Genomic DNA, 21,170 nt, shown 5'->3' with positions numbered 1-21,170 from the left:
CTGACGACACTAAACTATATAGATATTAAAATCCGACCTTGACATTACAATATTGCAAAACAATGTGAATAAGATGACTGAATGGACAAACACTTGGCAAATGAGATTTAATGTAGATAAATGCAGAGTAATGCACCTAGGACAGAGTACTCCTGTTGCTGCATATATGCAACACCCCAGGCAATCGGTTGTTTCAGTGATGTTGCCTTCCTTTCGGAGAGGGTGATGTCATGCTTGGAGGCAAGGGAGATTCTTTCTATCAGGTAAGACACTCACATTCAACACATCTGAATCTAGGCCAGGAGGAGGAGCTCAGGACTTGGATTCAGGGGAGCTCCCTTACACTTTATGTATTCTGGTCTGGAGGAGGAGCTTGTCAGTCTCAGCTAGTCTGAGGGAGACAGTGGAGGGAGACAGTTGGTCTCCAGTAGCAGAAGGACGTCTGGAGCAGACGTGAAGGCTGAGGAGCCATGAGGGAGCTGCTACCCCTGGAAAGAGAAGCAGGAGAGTTGAATTGTGGAGGAGCTTAGAGGAAAAAAGCACAGAGGAGGAAAGGGCTCAGGAGAGGAACAGCGGAAGTGCAGAGTGCAGAAGCCGGGAGCCCAAGGTCGTGTTGTTCTCCAGGATGCATGACAGAACCGGAAGGCAAAGCACTATGTCAATTGCCTGTAACAAGTCTGAGGTGAAGCAGTGACCTTAAGAGCCGGGTCACCTAAGAGATCCTATAAACAGGCTCAAACTGCCTATCATACAGACATTTGTCTTAGGACAGGAGAGCGGGGACTTGCACTGAGCTTCAACAAGCAGGGACCTAAAAACCAAATGGCGCTAGCAGGAAAGGCTTAAGGACCTCACCTGGTAAAGGGATCTCTTAGTGCCTCCAAGCCGGCCAGACCACAGCTACCCTGCACTTGGTACCCTGGACTGAGGACTACTACTAACATCAGTAAACCAGGTAAAGACTTTGCAAACTTGTATCCTCGTTCTTTGTTCATTCATCGGCATACACCATCCTGCCATACACCTGGGGACCCCGCTTCACCTGTGGGAAGTGTTACCATCTAGCCACCCTACCATAACCCCAGAGGACCCTTTAAGTGGCGTTGGTCCCTACTGACCGAGAACCACAGGTGGTATCACGAACATAGACATTACAAATCCCCTCAAAGCTCTTTACCTTTAATTGGGCGCCCAGGGCCACGGACCGGGTCGCAGCCACCGTGACATCCCCTTTAAGAACCGGACCCGGTACCGAGTACCCCACGGCCCAGGCGGGGCGCTCCATATACATTAAATGAGAGTATACTCGGGACTACAGATCAAGAGAAGGACTTCGTTATTCTCATTACAAGTAAGCTGAGCAGCAGTACTCCATGTCAAGCAGCAGCCACAAAACCAAACAAGATTTTAGTGCATATAAAAAGATAAAATCCTATGATCCCAATGTATTATTGCCCATCTATAAATCACTTGTAAAGCCACATCTAGAATATGGGATCCAGTTTTGTGCTCCACATTTTAAAATGGATATTCAGAAGTTAGAATCAGTTCAACGGTGGGCAACTAGATTATTACAAGGAATGGAAGGCCTCTCATATGATGAAAGGTTGGAAAAGTAGGGGATTTGTTTAGCTTAGAAAAAAGACGCCTCAGAAGGGATTTCATTTACATGTAAAAATACATGTGTGGTCTATGCAAAGGACTAGCACATGACTTATTCCTTCCAAAGACCATACTGAGGACTAGGGGGCACTCATTACGGGTGGAAGAAAGGCGATTCCTGCAGCTAAACAGGAAAGGGTTCTTTACAGTTAGAGCAGTCAGACTGTGGAATGCTCACCTACAAGAGGTAGTAAAGGCAGACACTATAACAGCTTTTGAAGGGAACCTGTCACCCCCAAAATCGAAGATGAGCTGCGGCCACCGGCATCAGGGACTTATCTACAGCATTTTGTAATGCTGTAGATAAGCCCCAATGTATCCTGAAAGATATGAAAAAAGGTTAGATTATACTCACCCAGGGGCGTGTTGTGAACTCTATTTCTGGGCTCCCTCTTGTGGTCACAAGTGGTACTGTGTGAGTGCTGTCTTTCTGCAGGTTTGTGACTGGCATCAGCTGTCTCGTTATCTGTGGGCTGGTTTTCTATTTAAGCTCACTTGGAATCTCAGTCTATGCCTGCTGTCGTTGTATTCAGTGCTATTCTGTTTGCTCCTGTCTACATCCGTTACCAGTCTCTTCAAGAGAAGCTAAGTTCTGTTTGCTTATTCTTGCTCATCTGTGTTCAATATGTTCCTAGATTATTATGAGTTTTGTCCAGCTTGCTAATATGTGATTTCTCTGCTTGCTGGTAGCTCTGGGGTGCTGAGTTGCTCCCCCCACATCGTTAGTTGGTGTGGGGGTTCTCACATTCTCTGCGTGGATATTTTTGTATAGGGTTTTTTACTGACCGCACAGATCCCTTACTATTTTCTGCTATCTAGTGTTAGCGGGCCTCATTTGCTTAACCTGTTTCATCTCTGCGTTTGTCTTTTCCTCTTAACTCACCATTATTATTTGTGGGGGGCTGTTCTATTTCTTTGGGGTTATTTCTCTGAGGCAAGTGAGGTCTTACTTTATCTCTAGGGGTAGTCAGTTTCTCAGGCCGTGAAGGGACGTCTAGGATTTCAGGAAACGTTCCACGGCTACCTTTAGTGTGTTTGGTTAGGATCAGCTTTGCGGTCAGTCCAGTTACCACATCCCCAGAGCTCGTCCTATTGTCTCTGACTTAGCTGGTTAGATTTGTGATCCTAAGCCACTGGGATCATAACAGTACAGCAGGCCAGAAAAGTGTTTATTGCATCGCAGAAGTGGGATAAGAGAAGTCCTGACTCTGAGTACAATTTTTTTTTTCCTCTCCCTTTGCTGCAGTCTGTCCAGCTTCTCTCATCCCCTTAATCTCTGGGTGGCTTTGAGTTCAGCTGCAGACATGGATATTCAGAGTCTGACTTCTAGTGTGGATCATCTTGCTGCAAGGGTGCAAAGCATTCAGGATTTTGTTGTTCACAGTCCTATGTCTGAGCCAAAAGTACCTATTCCTGAGTTGTTTTCTGGAGATAGATCTGGGTTTCTGAATTTTAAGAATAATTGTAAATTATTTCTTTCTTTGAGACCTCGTTCCTCTGGTGATTCCGCTCAGCAAGTTAAAATTGTTATCTCCTTGTTACGCGGCGACCCTCAAGATTGGGCTTTCTCCCTGGCGCCAGGAGATCCTGCATTGCTGAATGTGGATGCGTTTTTTCTGGTGCTTGGACTGCTTTATGAGGAACCTAATCTTGAGAACCAGGCAGAAAAGGCCTTGCTGGCTCTCTCTCAGGGCCAGGATGAAGCTGAGGTGTATTGTCAAAAATTTCGGAAATGGTCGGTGCTTACTCAATGGAATGAGTGTGCCCTGGCTGCAAATTTCAGAGAAGGTCTTTCTGAAGCCATTAAGAATGTTATGGTGGGGTTCCCTACGCCTGCAAGTCTGAATGACTCAATGGCTTTGGCCATTCAGATTGATCGGCGTTTGCGGGAGCGCAAATCTACGCACCATCTGGCGGTGTTTTCTGAACAGAGACCTGAGTCTGTGCAATGTGACCGAATTCTGACCAGAATTGAGCGGCAAAATCATAGACGTCAAAATGGGTTGTGCTTTTACTGTGGTGATTCAACTCATGTTATCTCAGCATGCTCTAAGCGCGTAAAAAAAATCGCTAAATCTGTCACCGTTGGTACTATACAGCCTAAATTCATTTTGTCTGTTACTTTAATTTGTTCTTTGTCATCCTACTCGGTTATGGCTTTTGTGGATTCGGGTGCTGCCCTGAACCTGATGGATGTGTCGTTTGCCAGGCGCTGTGGTTTTGTCCTGGAGCCTTTGGAATTGCCTATTCCACTGAGGGGTATTGATGCTACACCATTGGCTGAGAATAAGCCTCAGTATTGGACTCAAGTGACCATGTGCATGACTCCTGTACATCAGGAGGTGATTCGCTTTCTTGTGCTGCATAATCTGCATGATGTTGTCGTTTTGGGTCTGCCATGGCTGCAGGCCCATAATCCAGTTCTGGATTGGAAAGCTATGTCTGTTTCAAGTTGGGGTTGCCAGGGGATTCATGGCGATGCTCCTTTGGTGTCAATTGCTTCTTCTATTCCTTCTGAGGTCCCTGAGTTTTTGTCAGACTACCAGGATGTATTTGATGAGCCCAGATCCGATGCCCTGCCTCCTCACAGGGATTGTGATTGTGCTATAAATTTGATTCCTGGTAGTAAGTTCCCCAAGGGACGACTTTTTAATTTGTCTGTACCAGAACATGCCGCAATGCGGAGTTATATAAAGGAGTCTTTAGAGAAGGGACATATTCGCCCATCCTCCTCCCCTCTTGGTGCTGGATTCTTTTTTGTGGCCAAGAAGGATGGTTCTCTGAGACCTTGTATAGATTATCGTCTTCTAAATAAAATCACGGTCAAATTTCAGTATCCTTTGCCATTATTATCTGATCTGTTTGCTCGGATTAAGGGGTCCAGTTGGTTCACCAAGATAGATCTTCGTGGTGCGTATAACCTTGTGCGTATTAAGCAGGGGGATGAATGGAAAACAGCATTTAATACGCCCGAGGGCCATTTTGAGTACTTGGTAATGCCTTTTGGACTCTCTAGTGCTCCTTCTGTGTTCCAGTCCTTCATGCATGACATCTTCCGAGAATATCTGGATAAATTTGATTGTGTATCTGGATGACATTTTGGTCTTTTCTGAGGACTGGGAGTCCCATGTGAAGTAGGTCAGGATGGTATTTCAGGTCCTGCGTGCTAATGCCTTATTTGTGAAGGGCTCAAAATGTCTCTTCGGAGTACAGAAAGTTTCCTTTTTGGGTTTTATTTTTTCTCCTTCTACTATTGAGATGGACCCAGTCAAGGTCCAGGCTATTCATGACTGGACTCAGCCTACATCTGTTAAGAGTCTTCAGAAGTTCTTGGGTTTTGCTAATTTTTACCGTCGCTTCATTGCTAATTTTTCTGGCGTGGTTAAACCCTTGACGGATTTGACCAAGAAGGGTTCTGATGTGACTAATTGGTCTCCTGCGGCCGTGGAAGCCTTTCGGGAGCTGAAGCGCCGGTTTTCTTCGGCTCCAGTTTTGTGTCAGCCTGATGTCTCTCTTCCTTTTCAGGTCGAGGTTGATGCTTCTGAGATTGGAGCAGGGGCTGTTTTGTCGCAGAGAAGCTCTGATGGCTCTGTGATGAAGCCTTGTGCTTTCTTTTCAAGAAAGTTTTCGCCTGCCGAGCGGAATTATGATGTTGGTAATCGGGAGTTGTTGGCTATGAAGTGGGCATTTGAGGAGTGGCGACATTGGCTCGAGGGAGCTAAGCATCGTGTGGTGGTCTTGACTGATCACAAAAAATCTGATTTATCTCGAGTCTGCCAAGCGGCTGAATCCTAGACAGGCTCGTTGGTCATTGTTTTTCTCCCGTTTCGATTTCGTGGTCTCATACCTGCCTGGTTTGAAGAACGTGAAGGCTGATGCTCTTTCTAGGAGTTTTGTGCCTGACTCTCTGGGAGTTTCAGAGCCAGCTGGTATCCTCAGAGAGGGAGTGATTTTGTCTGCCATTTCCCCAGATTTGCGACGAGTGCTGCAGAAATTTCAGGCGGATAAACCTGACCGTTGCCCACCAGAGAGACTGTTTGTCCCAGATAGATGGACCAGCAGAGTTATTTCCAAGGTTCATTCTTCGGTGTTGGCAGGCCATCCTGGGATTTTTGGTACCAGGGATTTGGTGGCTAGGTCCTTCTGGTGGCCTTCCTTGTCGCGGGATGTGCGTTCCTTTGTGCAGTCCTGTGGGATTTGTGCTCGGGCTAAGCCTTGCTGTTCTCGTGCCAGCGGTTTGCTTTTGCCTTTGCCTGTCCCGAAGAGGCCTTGGACGCACATTTCCATGGATTTTATTTCGGATCTTCCAGTCTCTCAGAGAATGTCTGTCATCTGGGTGGTGTGTGATCGTTTTTCTAAAATGGTCCATTTGGTGCCCTTGCCTAAGTTGACTTCCTCCTCCGATTTGGTTCCTCTATTTTTTCAGAATGTGGTTCGCTTGCACGGCATCCCTGAAAATATTGGGTCTGACAGAGGATCCCAGTTTGTGTCCATATTTTGGCGGATCTTTTGTGCTAAGATGGGCATTGATTTGTCTTTTTCGTCGGCCTTCCATCCTCAGACGAATGGCCAAACCGAGCGAACTAATCAGACCTTGGAAACTTATTTAAGATGTTTTGTTTCTGCTGATCAGGATAATTGGGTGACTTTTTTGCCATTGGCCGAGTTTGCCCTTAATAATCGGGCTAGTTCTGCTACTTTGGTTTCGCCTTTTTTCTGCAATTCTGGTTTTCATCCTCGTTTTTCCTCGGGTCAGGTTGAACCTTCTGACTGTCCTGGGGTGGATTCTGTGGTGGATGGGTTGCAGCAGATTTGGAACCATGTGGTGGACAATTTGAAGTTGTCATAGGAGAAGGCTCAGCGCTTTGCCAACCGCCGTCGCGGTGTGGGTCCCCGACTTCGTGTTGGGGATTTGGTATGGCTGTCTTCTCGGTATGTTCCTATGAAGGTTTCCTCTCCTAAATTCAAGCCTCGCTTCATCAGTCCTTATAAGATTTTGGAAATCCTTAACCCGGTGTCATTTCGTTTGGACCTCCCAGCGTCGTGTGCCATTCATAACGTGTTCCATAGGTCTTTGTTGCAGAGGTATGTGGTGCCTGTGGTTCCTTCTGTTGAGCCCCCTGCCCCGGTGCTGGTAGAGGGCGAATTGGAGTACGTGGTTGAGAAGATCTTGGATTCTCGTATTTCTAGATGGAGGCTTCAGTATTTGGTTAAGTGGAAGGGCTATGGTCAGGAGGATAATTCCTGGGTTGTCGCCTCTGATGTTCATGCAGCCGATTTGGTTTGTGCCTTCCATGTGGCTCGTCCTGATCGCCCTGGGGGTTTTGATGAGGGTTCGGTGACCCCTCCTCAAGGGGGGGTACTGTTGTGAACTCTATTTCTGGGCTCCCTCTTGTGGTCACAAGTGGTACTGTGTGAGTGCTGTCTTTCTGCAGGTTTGTGACTGGCATCAGCTGTCTCGTTACCTGTGGGCTGGTTTTCTATTTAAGCTCACTTGGAATCTCAGTCTATGCCTGCTGTCGTTGTATTCAGTGCTATTCTGTTTGCTCCTGTCTACATCCATTACCAGTCTCTTCAAGAGATGCTAAGTTCTGTTTGCTTATTCTTGCTCATCTGTGTTCAATATGTTCCTAGATTATTATGAGTTTTGTCCAGCTTGCTAATATGTGATTTCTCTGCTTGCTGGTAGCTCTGGGGTGCTGAGTTGCTCCCCCACATCGTTAGTTGGTGTGGGGGTTCTCGCATTCTCTGCGTGGATATTTTTGTATAGGGTTTTTTACTGACCGCACAGATCCCTTACTATTTTCTGCTATCTAGTGTTAGCGGGCCTCATTTGCTTAACCTGTTTCATCTCTGCGTTTGTCTTTTCCTCTTAACTCACCGTTATTATTTGTGGGGGGCTATTCTATTTCTTTGGGGTTATTTCTCTGAGGCAAGTGAGGTCTTACATTATCTCTAGGGGTAGTCAGTTTCTCAGGCCGTGAAGAGACGTCTAGGATTTCAGGAAACGTTCCACGGCTACCTTTAGTGTGTTTGGTTAGGATCAGCTTTGCGGTCAGTCCAGTTACCACATCTCCAGAGCTCGTCCTATTGTCTCTGACTTAGCTGGTTAGATTTGTGATCCTAAGCCACTGGGATCATAACAGGGGCGGTCCCGCTGCGGTCCCGTCCGATGGGCATCGCGGTCCGGTACAGGGCCTCCCATCTTCTTACAATGATGTCCTCTTCTTGTATTCACGCTGCGGCTCTGGCGCAGGCGTACTTTGTCTGCCTGTTGAGGGCAGAGCAAAGTACTGCAGTGCGCAGGTGCCGGGAAAGGTCAGAGAAGCCCAGCGCCTGCGCACTGCAGTACTTTGCTCTGCCCTCAACAGAGCAGACAAAGTACACCTGCGCCGGAGCTGCAGTGTGAAGACAAGAAGAGGACGTCATCCTATGAAGATGGGAGGCCCCGGACTGGACCACGACGCCCATCGGATAGGACCGCTCCCCCCCCCAGGTGAGTATAATCTAACCTCTTTTTCTCATCTTTCAGGATACATCGGGGGCTTATCTACAGCATTACAGAATGCTGTAGATAAGCCCCTGATGCCGGTGGGCTTAGCTCATTTTCGATTTTGGGGGTGACAGGTTCCCTTTCAAAAAGGGCTAGACGATTTCGTTGATACACATAACATTGTGGCTTATAGCTAAATTAGTGACTAAATGTACAATTGGTGGGGAACGATTGAACTTCATGGACCTAGTTCTTTTTTCAGACTACATAAGTATGTAATAGTTACCGTATATGTAATCCAAAATGATGCAACTTAAAAATGCAACTCATCTTATGAAAATATCACCGAAAAAATAACGCGTTATGGCTACTTTAGTAACATATGAAAAGTGAACAAAATGGTTTATCATAAAGGTCAAAACTGGTTGCAGCACCAAGGAGTTATTATTGATAATTTTTATAAATATGGGTCTAAATATCAACTTTTCATCTCCAAAAGTCATTCAAACTGCCGGTTGCTGGCCAATTATTTCTCAGAAAACTAGTGTGATCTTTGATCATAATTTGTTTATTTTTTAAAATCCACAGGAAGACTGCCAATGACAAGTATGAGTTGTGGAAGTTAGGCATCACACATGTGCTGAACGCTGCCCATGGTCGAAGGTATTCTGAAGGCAACCCAGACTTTTATGGAACCACGATCACATACCATGGTGTTCCAGCAAATGACGTGCCAGAGTTTGATATGAGTAAATATTTCTACTCGGCAGCAGCATTTATTCATAAAGCACTGACTACACCTGGAGGTAAAAGTTTAAAAAGTGCCTATGGCAAATTTTACAACTATTATTTTTGCTATAATGCACCCGATTAAGAGAAATATCCAACATTTTTGTGTATGCAATCTGATCTTACAGCTATGTATTCATTCTTTTCCTCCTGCCTCTCCTTTTCGTTAACCTTTAAAACATTCTTCAGGCGTCGTCACAACAATTCGGTATTACCTACCAAACATAAGAAACTTTTTTGTTAAAAATAGAACTAGATGGTGAGAAATAACTGGAATGATAACATAAAAACACTGTGGAGAAAACAGCGCAAGTAGGGTCTTATCCAATAAACATTACACGTATCTCATCAGATTGTGCTAACCTGATACATCCGAGTTTTGCAGTAAAAGCTCAGTAAAAAAATTCAAATTTAGACAAAAGAAGAAAAGGAGTACCAAGCAACCCGTGAAATAAAATCAGTTGTTTATTGATAAGAAATATAAAAAAGTATCACACCAAAATACAAAATAGTATGTAAGAAAATGTACTATGGACAAAGACTGGTGAAGGACATAGGGAAGCATCACGCAGGAAGGGGGGCTCACTGCATGCTTCCCTGAGATCCTTGGAACAACAAAATTGTCACGGCGCCGCTCAGTGCCGCCGCTCCTGCCGCTCCACCCCCCCGCTCGCCGACATACTTACCCTCTCCGGCGTGCTCCTCCTGCAGGCGCACGTTCTTCCTTCTTCTCCTCCTGATTCACCGCAGCTTCCTGGTGTCTGTCAACTGCGCGTGTGCACTCCATCTCCCTCTGCGCACGCGCACTTTCTCTGTGATATACTGGTGCACTGCTTCAACCTCTCTATGGCCTGGAGGACCCTGACCCGGAAGTCCTCCTGCACACCATGTATTTATGGTACACCCTTCCTCTGATCCTTGCCTGATTGTCATTTGTCCTCATTTGACCCAGGTCCCTTTGTACCTTGCTCTGTCCTGTGCGTCCGTCTTACCCTGCCTGCCCTGTGTTTCCGCCGTACCCTGCTCTGTCCTGAGTATCCGTCATATCCTGCCTGTCCTGTGTTTCCGCCGTACCTTGCTCTGTCCGGAGTGTCTGTCATACCCTGCCTGTCCTGTGTTTCCGCCGTACTTTGCTCTGTCCTAAGCGTCCGTCATACCCTGCCAGTCCTGTGTGTCTGCCACACCCTGCCTGTCCTGTGTTTCCACCTTACCCTGCCTGTCCTGTGTTACCGCCATACCCAGTCCGTCTTGGGCGTCCACCATGTCCAGTCTGTCCTGGGCGTCCGCCATATTCTACCTAATCTTAGTCTCAGTCATTGCCAATCTGCCCTGTGTCTCCGTCATAGCCAGTTCTGCGTCTTTTCCACTCCTACTTCCTGTCCCCGGGTATCAGCTTTTGCGGCAATAGTCTCTCTCGGGCCTGCCACTAACACTCCCTGTATTGGGGGGTGGTCCACCAGGCCAGCTCACCCGTGGGAGATTCGTTCTCGTGGTTCTGCAGGTTCACTTTTGCAGTTCCTAAACCTGTGACAAAAATATTGTTCCAATAAATACATTTCTTTATCTAAATAAAAAAAACAATGAAAGTACACATATTTAGTATTGCCGCATCCATAATGACCCGACCTATAAAATTGTCCCACTAGTTAACCCCTTCAGTGAACACCGTAAAAAAAGGCAAAAAACAACGCTTTATTATCATTCCACCAAACAAAAAGTGGAATAACACGTGATCAAAAAGACGGATATAAAAAAAATGGAACTGCTGAAAACGTCATCTTGTCCTGCAAAAAACGAGCCGCCATACAGTGTCATCAGCAAAAAAATTAAAGTTATATTCCTCAGAATAAAGCGATGCAAAAATAATTATTTTTTATATAAAATAGTTTTTATCGTATAAAAGCACCAAAACATAAAAAAAATTATATAAATTAGGTATCGCTGTAATCGTACAAACCCGCAGAATAAAACCGCTCTATCAATTTTATCAAACGCGGAACGGTATAAACGCCCCTCCAAAAAAATTAACGAATAGCTGGTTTTTGGTCATTCTGCCTCACAAAACTCAGAATAAAAAATGTCACGTGCTCGAAAATGATACCAATAAAAACGTCAACTCGTCCCACAAAAAACAAGACCTCACATAACTCTGTGGACCAAAATATGGAAAAATTATAGCTCTCAAAATGTGGAGACTCAAAAACTATCTTTTGAAATAAAAAGCGTCTTTTAGTGTGTGACAGCTGCCAAACATAAAAATCCGCTAAAACACCCCACTATAAATAGTAAATCAAACCCCCCTTCATCACCCCCTTAGTTAGGGAAAAATAATAAAATTAAAAAAATCTATTTATTTCCATTTTCCCATTAGGGTTAGGGTTGGTGCTACAATTAGGGTTAGGGTTTGGATTACATTTACGGTTGGGATTAAGGTTAGGGGTGTATCAGGGTTAGGGGTGCGGTTATGGTTATGGTTGGGATTAGGGTTAGGGGTGTGTTGGAGTTAGGGGTGTGGTTAGGGTTGGGATTAGGGTTAGGGGTGTGTTGATGTTAGGGGAGTGTTGGGGTTAGGGGTATGGTTGGGATTAGGGTTAGAGGTGTGTTCGGGTTAGGGGTGTGGTTATGGTTGGGATTAGGGTTAGGGGTATGTTTTGGTTAGGTTTTCAGTTAGAATTGGGGTTTTCCACTGTTTAGGCACATCAGGGGCTCTCCAAACGCGACTTGGTGTCAGATTTCAATTCCAACCAATTCTACGTTGAAAAAGTAAAACAGTGCTCCTTCCCTTCCAAGGTCTCCCGTGTGCCAAGCAGGGGTTTACCCCAACATATGGGGTATCAGCGAACTAAGGACAACTTGGACAACAACTTTTGTGGTCCAATGTCTCCTGTTACGCTTGGGAAAATAAAAATTTGGGGGTTAAAATATCATTTTGGTGGGGAAAACATGATTTTTTAATTTCACGGCTCTGCATTATAAACTTTAGTGAAACACTTGGGGGTTCAAAGCTCTCACAACACCTAGATAAGTTCCTTGGGGGGTCTAGTTTCCAATATAGGGTCACTTGTGGTGGGTTTCTACTGTTTAGGTAAATCAGGGGCTCTGCAAACACAACGTGACGCCCGCAGACAATTCCATCAAAGTCTGCATTCCGAAACGCCACTTCTTCCCTTCCGAGCCCCAACGTGTGCCCAAACAGTAGTTTTCTCCCACATGTGGGGTATCAGTGTACTCAGGACAAATTGCTCAACAACATTTGTGGACCAATTTCTCCAGATACCCTTGGGAAAATAAAAAATTTGGGGCAAAAATCATTTTTGTGGAAAAAAATATGATGTTTTCATTTTCATGGCTCTATATTCTAAACTTTAGTGAAACCACTGGGGGTTCAAAGTGCTCACCACAAATCTAGATAAGTTCCTTAGGTGGTCTACTTTCCAAAATGGTGTCACTTGTAGGAGGTTTCCACTGTTTAGGCACATCAGGGGCTCTCCAAACGTGACATGGCGTCTTATCTCAATTCCAGCCAATTTTGCATTGAAAAGTCAAACGGCTCTCCTTCCCTTCCGAGATCTGCCATGCGCCCAAACAGTGGTTTACCCCCACATATGGGGTATCGGCCTACTCAGGACAAATTATACAACAACTTTTCTTGTCCAATTTATCCTATTACCCTTGGTAAAATAAAGCAAATTGGATCTGAAGTAATTTTTTTGTGAAAAAAAATTTAAATGTTCTTTTTTTTTTTTTTTTTAAACATTCCAAAAATTCCTGTGAAGCACCTGAATGGTTAATAAACTTCTTAAATGTGGTTTTGAGCACCTTGAGGGGTGCAGTTTTTATAATGGTGTCACTTTTTGCTATTTCCTATCATATAGACCCCTCAAAGTGACTTCAAATATGATGTGGTCCCTAAAAAAAATGGTGTTGTAAAAATGAGAACTGGCTGGTTAACTTTTAACCCTTATAACTCCCTAACAAAAAAATGTTGGTTTCAAAATTGTGCTGATGTAAAGTAGACATGTGGGACATGTTACTTATGTATTTTGTGTAACATATCTCTGTGGTTTAAGGGCTTGGAAATTCAAATGTGGAAAATTTCAAAATTTTCAAAAATTGCCAAATTTCCATATTTTTCACAAAAACTCAAGTAATATCAAAGAAATTTTACCACTGTCATGAAGTGCAATATGTCACGAGAAAACAGTGTCAGAATCACCGGGATCCATTGAAGCGTTCCAGAGTTATGACCTCAGAAAGAGACAGTGGTCAGAATTGTACAAATTGGCTTGGTCATTAACGTGCAAACCACCCTTGGGGGTAAAGGAGTTAATAACCCATAAAATATAATTATTCCAATATTTAAACTGCACGTTGTCAGATGTAACATCTGTTGGAGCTACCTAAGTGGCAAGTGAGATTTCTTAGCAGGAGCATGCACTGTTGATGAATGTTCCATACTCTTGAAAAAGTGACCCCATTTGTCTTTATGGTCAGTGTGTGTAAGAAAGTGACACTTTTTACACTTATAGAATAGATAAATATATTGATAAATATTCTACAGTCTTTCTCTCCAGTGAACAAGTTACCGATTGTCATAAAATATTATAGCTGCAGGGGAACAGGCGAGAATATGATTCTTCACTTTGCTTAATATCTTCAGCTTGCATATGGTGCATAAAATACATTTTTAATGATGCTTTGTGCTCTTTCTCAGCCAGGCTTCTGGTACATTGTGTTGTTGGTATCAGTAGATCTGCCACTCTGGTCCTGGCTTACCTAATGATCCATCATCAAATCTCCCTCATTCAAGCTATTCGCACCGTACAGGAAAAACGCTGGATTTCCCCCAACACGGGTTTTCTCCGGCAGCTGATGCACCTGGGCGAAGAACTCCGGCAACCACAGGAAAACCAGATAAAATCAGAGGCGAATCAGCATGGAGAGGAGATGTAGAATCGAGTGCAAAAAAAAAGAAGCATATCTTACATGCAATTTCTATTTTTAGTACGTTTAGCACTGATATTTACAATTTTGCTATTTAATTGTTGCCCATTACTGTTGCGTGTAGCTTTTTACATTTGCTTGTAATGAGTTTGTTTCACCTATTTTTCCTAATTGTATAGAAAACCTTGTGCCAACTTTCCTATTATTCAGTCATTTTTTATTAAAGCACTTCCATCAAAGTTTGTATCTTCTTAATATATTGCAGTCACCATGTTATATAGCACTGTGTACTTATAATTGCTAATTTTACCCTTCTACCCAATTGATTCTTCTGCTTTTCATCAGGTCTTTGACATCACGTGATTAAAAACTAACAAGCAGAATCCTTCTAAGCTCTATGTAGAAAGAGGAAGAAAATGTTTCCTGCATGACTCATGAGTCACTCCCGAAGCAGCTGGTCTAGGAGTTGAAGAGGGGAATGATTTCTGCATGGACAAGAGGCTTCCTGTGTCTACATAAAGCAGTGAAAACAGAAGAATTAACTAGGTAGAAAGGTGAAATGAGAAATTGTAAATACACAGTGCTATATAATATGGTGCTATATATTAAGATGATAAACACTTTGATGGGAGGACTGCTTCTTTAAAAGAATAAAAATAAGGGTTTAAAGAGGTTAAATATACATAGCTTAAAACAATGAATATATAATTGTATACAATGGAATAGGAAACTACCATGCATAAAGTTAGAATGATACAAAAAAAATGATTTTTATAAAAGAGAAATTTCTATACAAATGTATGTGATAAAATTAAATAAAATATAGGGAAAATTACTCTTCTGTTAATATACATGGATGTACTGTATTGCACTACTATAGTTTTTGAATAGTTTTGTTTAGCCCTTCAGGTGCCAATGTGGATAACTTAGGCTTCTTTCACACTAGCGTCGGGCTCGGCCCGTCGCCGTGCGTCGGGCCGAGGTCCCCGACGCTAGCGTTGTCCCCGCCGCACAACGGGGGCAGCGGATGCATTTTTCCAGCGCATCCGCTGCCCCATTGTGAGGTGCGGGGAAGTGCGGGGAGGTGTGGGCGGAGTTCCGGCGGAGTTCCGGCCACGCATGCGAGGTCGGAAAAAGCGGACCGTCGTGAGCAAAAAACGTTACATGTAGCGTTTTTTGCTCCCGACGGTCCGCCACTGCACGACGCATTCGTCGCACGACGGGTGCGACGTGTAGCAATCCGTCACAATGCGTCGCTTCATGTTAATCAATGGCGAAAAAACGCATCCTGCAAACACTTTTGCAGGATGCGTTTTTTCGGCAAAACGACGCATTGTGACGGAATGCAGTTAACGCTAGTGTGAAAGTAGCCTTAAAGGGACTCTGTCACCCCTTGGACATATATAATCTATTAATATGATCATACCGGTGTTAGAAATCTTACACTAGTCATACCTGTATGCCTCATATGTGCAGTCTTGTTGAGAAACCGTATTTTATTTCTGTATGCTAATGATTTCTTCCAGGCTTCGGGGTTTGCGATGCCTGGAAGAAATCTCTGCCTCTTGTCTGCAATATCAACCCCCTCCCGTTAGCATCACAGTGCCCTGTGGTGTGCATTGGTGGCCCCGGGATCCCGTGCCTGCACCCTGCATTAGTGCTATTATACAGTACCTATTCTGTCATCCTATGGGTATTGGCTTCAGTGTTCCTCTGCACAGATGCAGGTGTGTGCGGCGATAAAGTGCTCTCTTCACTTCCTTCCTCCCTGCATAGTTAGGAACCACCTTATTGCCGTGTAAGGAGGAAGATCGGGCTGTGGGTACCTGTGCAATACCAGGTCTGGAACTGCCAAGGCTGTGTCCAATATTGCAGGGGGGGAAGGTAATGGGAGCCGGACAGGACCCATGGCCTGGAGAGAAGGGGTATGGTAAGCAAGGGGATGAGAGAGTGTGTAGCGTGGGAAAAGCAGAGACTTCCCACCAGAGGAAAGAGAAGGCAGGGGCCAGCTGTGCTTTGCGAAGTGAGGTGAGGCATGGAGCAGAGACCCGGGAGGGGTTCAATGAGAGTTCCCAAGTAGCAGGGAGCACATAGACAGTCGGGCGCCGAGCGAAGCAGTGCGGCGCAGGTGCACTAAGGAACAAGCACCAGGAGCAGTATTGTGGGGTGTGTATCCAGCTGTCGGCAGGTGTGCAGCAGAGCACATGCCGAGTAGAAACTTGTGCAGAGCTTCACACTTCGGTTCTGCAGATTAATAGACTAGGGGCTCAACAGGCAAAACCGATAAGTCACGATAAGTTGAATTTGATAGCAAGACTGTTGAGTTGTATCACAACTACACTCTTTTTACCTGCTTTCCCCCTCCCTATTACCTCCCTGTTATCCCTCTGTTATCTCCCTGCTAGGAGTTTATTGCTGCAAATTAAACCTCACTCTTGTTAACCCTTGCTCTGTGTCTCTGCATTACTATCTTTGTACCTGCTTACAGCTGCACACGCTGCAGGCCACTGCAATGGAAGTAGTAGTGACATGCCGGCACCTACACAGAAGAACACTGAAGCCGGGAAGAAATAATTAGCATGCAGAACAAGACCGCAACTATGAGGCATACAGGTAAAGGTAGTGTAACATTTCTATCACCGAAATGCCCATATTAATAGGTCATATACGGAGTGTGAGAGATTCCCTTTAAAGATCCAATAGGAGTCGCAATTTATTAATTTCTGGTATCTGTTATAAAAAAGTTCAGCCCCTGTTCAAATATATTGAGCCTGAAACTTAGTGTCTTTTTTATGTTCCAATAAAAAATGTCTGGATAGACTATGGTTTAGAGTTCCATTTTTGATATTATGTCTTTGCTCATTTATTTTACATCATAAAAACTATTATAAACTAAAAGAACTATTCCTCCACATACAATCCTTTCTCTCCAGGCACACACGGCCACATCATGACCTATGCAGCTCACACCTTCTAACGCTCAGGCTGCTGCTCCTCATTGCTGGCGACATATCCCCAAATCCTGGCCCTCCTCATCACATCCCCACACACATTTCTAATCCCCTGCCATGGTCCTCTACACGTCTTCGCAACCACAGTAACCTCATACCCATTCATCCAGCCCCCACTCCCCCAATTTCCCTATCTGGAGGACTATGGAACGCACGCTCTGTCTGCAATAAACTGTCATTTATCCACGACCTCTTTATCAATAACAACTCTCCTTCCTCTGCATCACTGAAACCTGGCTCACCCCCTCTGACTCAGCCTCTCCAGCCGCTCTTTCCTATGGTGGATTCCACCTCTCTCACATCCCTCGCCCCAGCAGCAAGCATGGCGGAGGAGTTGGTTTAATCTTGTCAGATAACTGCTCCTTCACCCCAATCCCACTTCCACCCTCTGTTACCCTCCCTTCCTTTGAGGTGCACTCCGTGCACATCTACTCCCCCTCTAACCTCCAACTGGCTGTCATCTACCGTCCCCCAGGGCCAGCCATCACCTTCTTTGACCACTTCACCACCTGGCTACTCCAGGCTACTCCATTTCCTCGCTGCTGACATCCCCACTATCATCATGGGCGACTTCAACATCCCCATTGACACTTCCCTCTCAGCTGCCACTAAACTTCTATCTCTCACTTCCTCCTTTGACCTTGCCCAATGGTCTTCTACAGCCACTCACAAAGATGGTCACACACTGGACCTCATCTTCACCCGCCTCTGCTCCCTATCCTCTCTAACTCACCTCTTCCTCTTTCTGACCACAACCTACTCACATTCTCTTCCCTCTCCACTCCTTGTCTACAATCCCCACCCCACAAACTTTCACACCCTCGCAGAAATCTTAAACACCTTGATCTACACTCGCTCTCTGAATCCCTCCTCCCTCTCACAGACATAAGCTCCCTATACAATGCGGATGAAGATGCCGCTCTATATAACACCACAATAGCTGCAGCTTTGGAATCTCTTGCCCCTCTCACACATACCAAAGCTCGTAAAATCAGCAGACAGCCCTGGCACACCCGCCTGACCAAAAAACTGAGGAGAGCTTCCAGGGCTGCTGAGCACAGATGGAACAGATCCCACTCCAACGAGCACTTCATCGCATTCAAACAGTCCCTCACTACTTTCAAGACCACACTCGCCACAGCAAAACAAACCTACTTCTCATCTCTCATATTCTCCCTGTCTCACAACCCTAAACAGTTATTCAACACCTTCAACTCTCTCCTCCATCCCCCAGCACCTCCTCCCTCCCACTCATCTCAGCTGAAGACTTTGCTTCATACTTCAAGCAGAAGATTGAGAACATCAGAGACAGTTTTAGTAAACAACCCCCAGAACCCTTCCTCCCAACTACCCAACCCTGCACTTCCAAAACCAACTTCTCCACCATTACAGAAGACAGACTCTCCACTCTACTCTCAAGATCACATCTCACCACCTGTGCACTTGACCCGATCCCATCCCACTTAATCCCAAACCTCGCCACAGTCTTCATCCCAACATTAACCCATGTCTTCAACCTATCACTAACAACTGGTGTTTTCCCCTCAAGCTTTAAACATGCCTCAATCACACCTATCATCAAAAAGCCCTCTCTCTTGATCCATCCTCTGTATCTAGCTATCGCCCTATATCACTTCTCCCCTATGCCTCAAAACTACTGGAACAACATGTCCATCTTGAACTGTCCTCCCATCTCTCTTCCTACTCCCTCTTCGACCACTTTCAATCAGGCTTCCGGTCACACCACTCCACTGAAACTGCCCTAACTAAGGTCACCAATGACCTATTAACCGCCAAGAGCAAGCGGCACTACTGTATCCTCCTCCTCCTGGACCTGTCCTCTGCCTTTGACACAATGGACCATTCCCTGTTGCTGCGGACCCTCTCATCCCTTGGTATCACAGACTTGGCCCTATCCTGGATCTCGTCATACCTAACTGACCGGACATTCAGCGTCTCCCACTCACACACCACCTCCTCACCTCGCCCCCTATCTGTCGGAGTCCTGCAAGGTTCAGTTCTAGGGCCCCTGCTCTTCTCCATTTACACCTTTGGCCTGGGACAGCTCATACAATCTCACGGCTTTCAGTATCATCTCTATGCTGACGATACACAGATCTACATCTCTGGACCAGATATCACCACCCTACTAACCAGAATCCCTCAATGTCTATCTGCTATTTCATCCTTCTTCTCCGCTAGATTTCTAAAACTTAACATGGACAAAACAGAATTCATCATCTTTCCCCCATCTCACACGACCTCCCCAACGAACCTATCCATTACAGTAAATGGCTGCCCTCTCTCCCCAGTCCCACAAGCCCGCTGTCTTGGGGTAATCCTTGACAATGATCTCTCCTTCAAACCACATATCCAAACCCTTTCCACTTTCTGCCGCCTCCAACTCAAAAATATTTCACGGATCCGTACATTCCTAAACCAAGAATCTGCAAAAACCCTAGTCCATGCCCTCATCATCTCCCGCCTCGACTACTGTAACCTCCTGCTCTGTGGCCTCCCCTCGAACACTCTCGCACCCCTCCAATCTATTCTAAACTCTGCTGCCCGACTAATCCACCTGTCCCCCCACTATTCCCCGGCCTCTCCCCTCTGTCAATCCCTGCACTGGCTCCCCATTACCCAGAGACTCCAGTACAAAAGCCTAACCATGACATACAAAGCCATCCACAACCTGTCTCCTCCATACATCTGTGACCTCATCTCCCGGTACTTTCCTGCACGCAACCTCCGATCCTCACAAGATCTCCTTCTGTACTCACCTGTTATCTCCTCTTCCCACAATCGCATACAAGATTTCTCTCGTGCATCCCCCCCTACTCTGGAACTCTCTACTACAACACATCAGACTCTCGCCTACCATCGAAACCTTCAAAAAGAACCTGAAGACCCACCTCTTCCAACAAGCCTACAACATGCAGTAACCACCGATTGACCAAACCGCTGCACGACAAGCTCTACCCTCACCTACTGTATCCTCATCCATCCTTTGTAGATTGTGAGCCCTTGCAGCCAGGGTCCTCTCTCCTCACATACCAGTTGTGACTTGTATTGTTCAAGATTATTGTACTTGTTTTTATTTATGTATTTATACATGTAAAGCTCCATGGAATAAATGGCGCTATAATAATAATAATAAAATCATAAGGGTAGTGTGGTTCTCCCCACATACTGTAAGCTACAGAGGTTTTCCTCTTTCCAAAAAATCTATTTCCCCTGGCTGCAGTTTTTTTTACAAAAAGAGTGCTGTGTTGCCCTGACTCAGGTGAGTGAATAATTGTTCTTTTCTTGCCATGCCTATTGCTGGGAATAACACACTTGGAGCACTTCTTTTCTCTCTCATTTTTCAAATCTGGCATGTATTAATTTGCATAGCAATAAAGTTGGAATGTTTTTACTTCTAAAAGTTATTCTGAGAATGTGTTATGTGCCACCCCAGGAGTCTGGTTGCCACAGTGGCATTGCCTCCCTCACAGGGGGTGATGACATGCCTGGAAGCAAGGAGGGGCCCCCTTACCAAGTAACACCAGCATCTAACACTTGTCCTAACTCCAGACCAAATGAGGGAGCTCTAACACCTGGTTTCAGGGGAGCTTCCCTATAAGTTCTGGCCTGGAGGCGGGGTTAGTTAGTCTGAGAGAGTGAGGGAGAGGAGACAAGTCGAGGAGAACCTGGGGAGTGGAGCTGTAACAAAGCTCACCACAGAGCTGAGCCCTAAAAACCGGACACCAGAGTCCATGGTTGCGCGTGTACTGAAGTCCCGGGAGCTAAATCTGGAGGGCAGGAGACTGCAGGTCTACTGGCCCATCTAATACCCAGCGGCACAGCAGCATACCAGAGCTGGAGCTGCCACAAAGGAGCAACACCTGTAATAGGCTCAAGTGGCCTGATATGCGGGTAACATTTATTTTAACTGTCAGACAGTGAGAGGAACTTGAGCAGAGTTTAATGCAGCAAGTACCTATGAGAACAGCGCAGTAGGAAGGCCTCCAAACCCACCTGGTTAGGTGGATCCTAAGTTGCTTCCATGATCCCTATTATCCTCTGTTACCCGTGCCTCGGACTGCACCTTCGACCATCAAGTAAAGGTAAAGAAAACTACAGTCCTGTGTCCTCCAGTCATTTCCCTCACCCTCAGTCCTGCACCCCAATGTCCATGATCCCTTACAGAACTCTACCGGCAGCCCTGGGGCCAGACCATCTGTGGGGAGCAGAACCATCCCAGCTGCGTCACCAGCGGTCCCCTTAAGCAG

General features: G+C 45.5%; 1 protein-coding gene across 1 annotated transcript in view; it reads left to right on the top strand.

Moving 5' to 3' along the window:
• LOC143764796 (dual specificity protein phosphatase 13A-like) overlaps nt 1-17,912 on the top strand; it is a 185,648-nt gene extending 167,736 nt beyond the window's left edge. Inside the window, exons 2-3 of the mRNA XM_077250766.1 lie at nt 8,744-8,961; nt 13,659-17,912. Coding sequence (XP_077106881.1) covers nt 8,744-8,961; nt 13,659-13,897 — 457 coding nt within the window. The 3' untranslated portion in view covers nt 13,898-17,912. The remainder of the gene's footprint in view (nt 1-8,743; nt 8,962-13,658) is intronic.
• Nucleotides 17,913-21,170: the final 3,258 nt, after the last annotated feature.

This window comes from Ranitomeya variabilis, chromosome 4, assembly GCF_051348905.1.
Source record: "Ranitomeya variabilis isolate aRanVar5 chromosome 4, aRanVar5.hap1, whole genome shotgun sequence".
NCBI lineage: Eukaryota > Metazoa > Chordata > Amphibia > Anura > Dendrobatidae > Ranitomeya > Ranitomeya variabilis.
The sequence above is the reverse complement of the archived record's forward strand: the minus strand, read 5'-3'. Positions and strand labels throughout refer to the sequence as shown.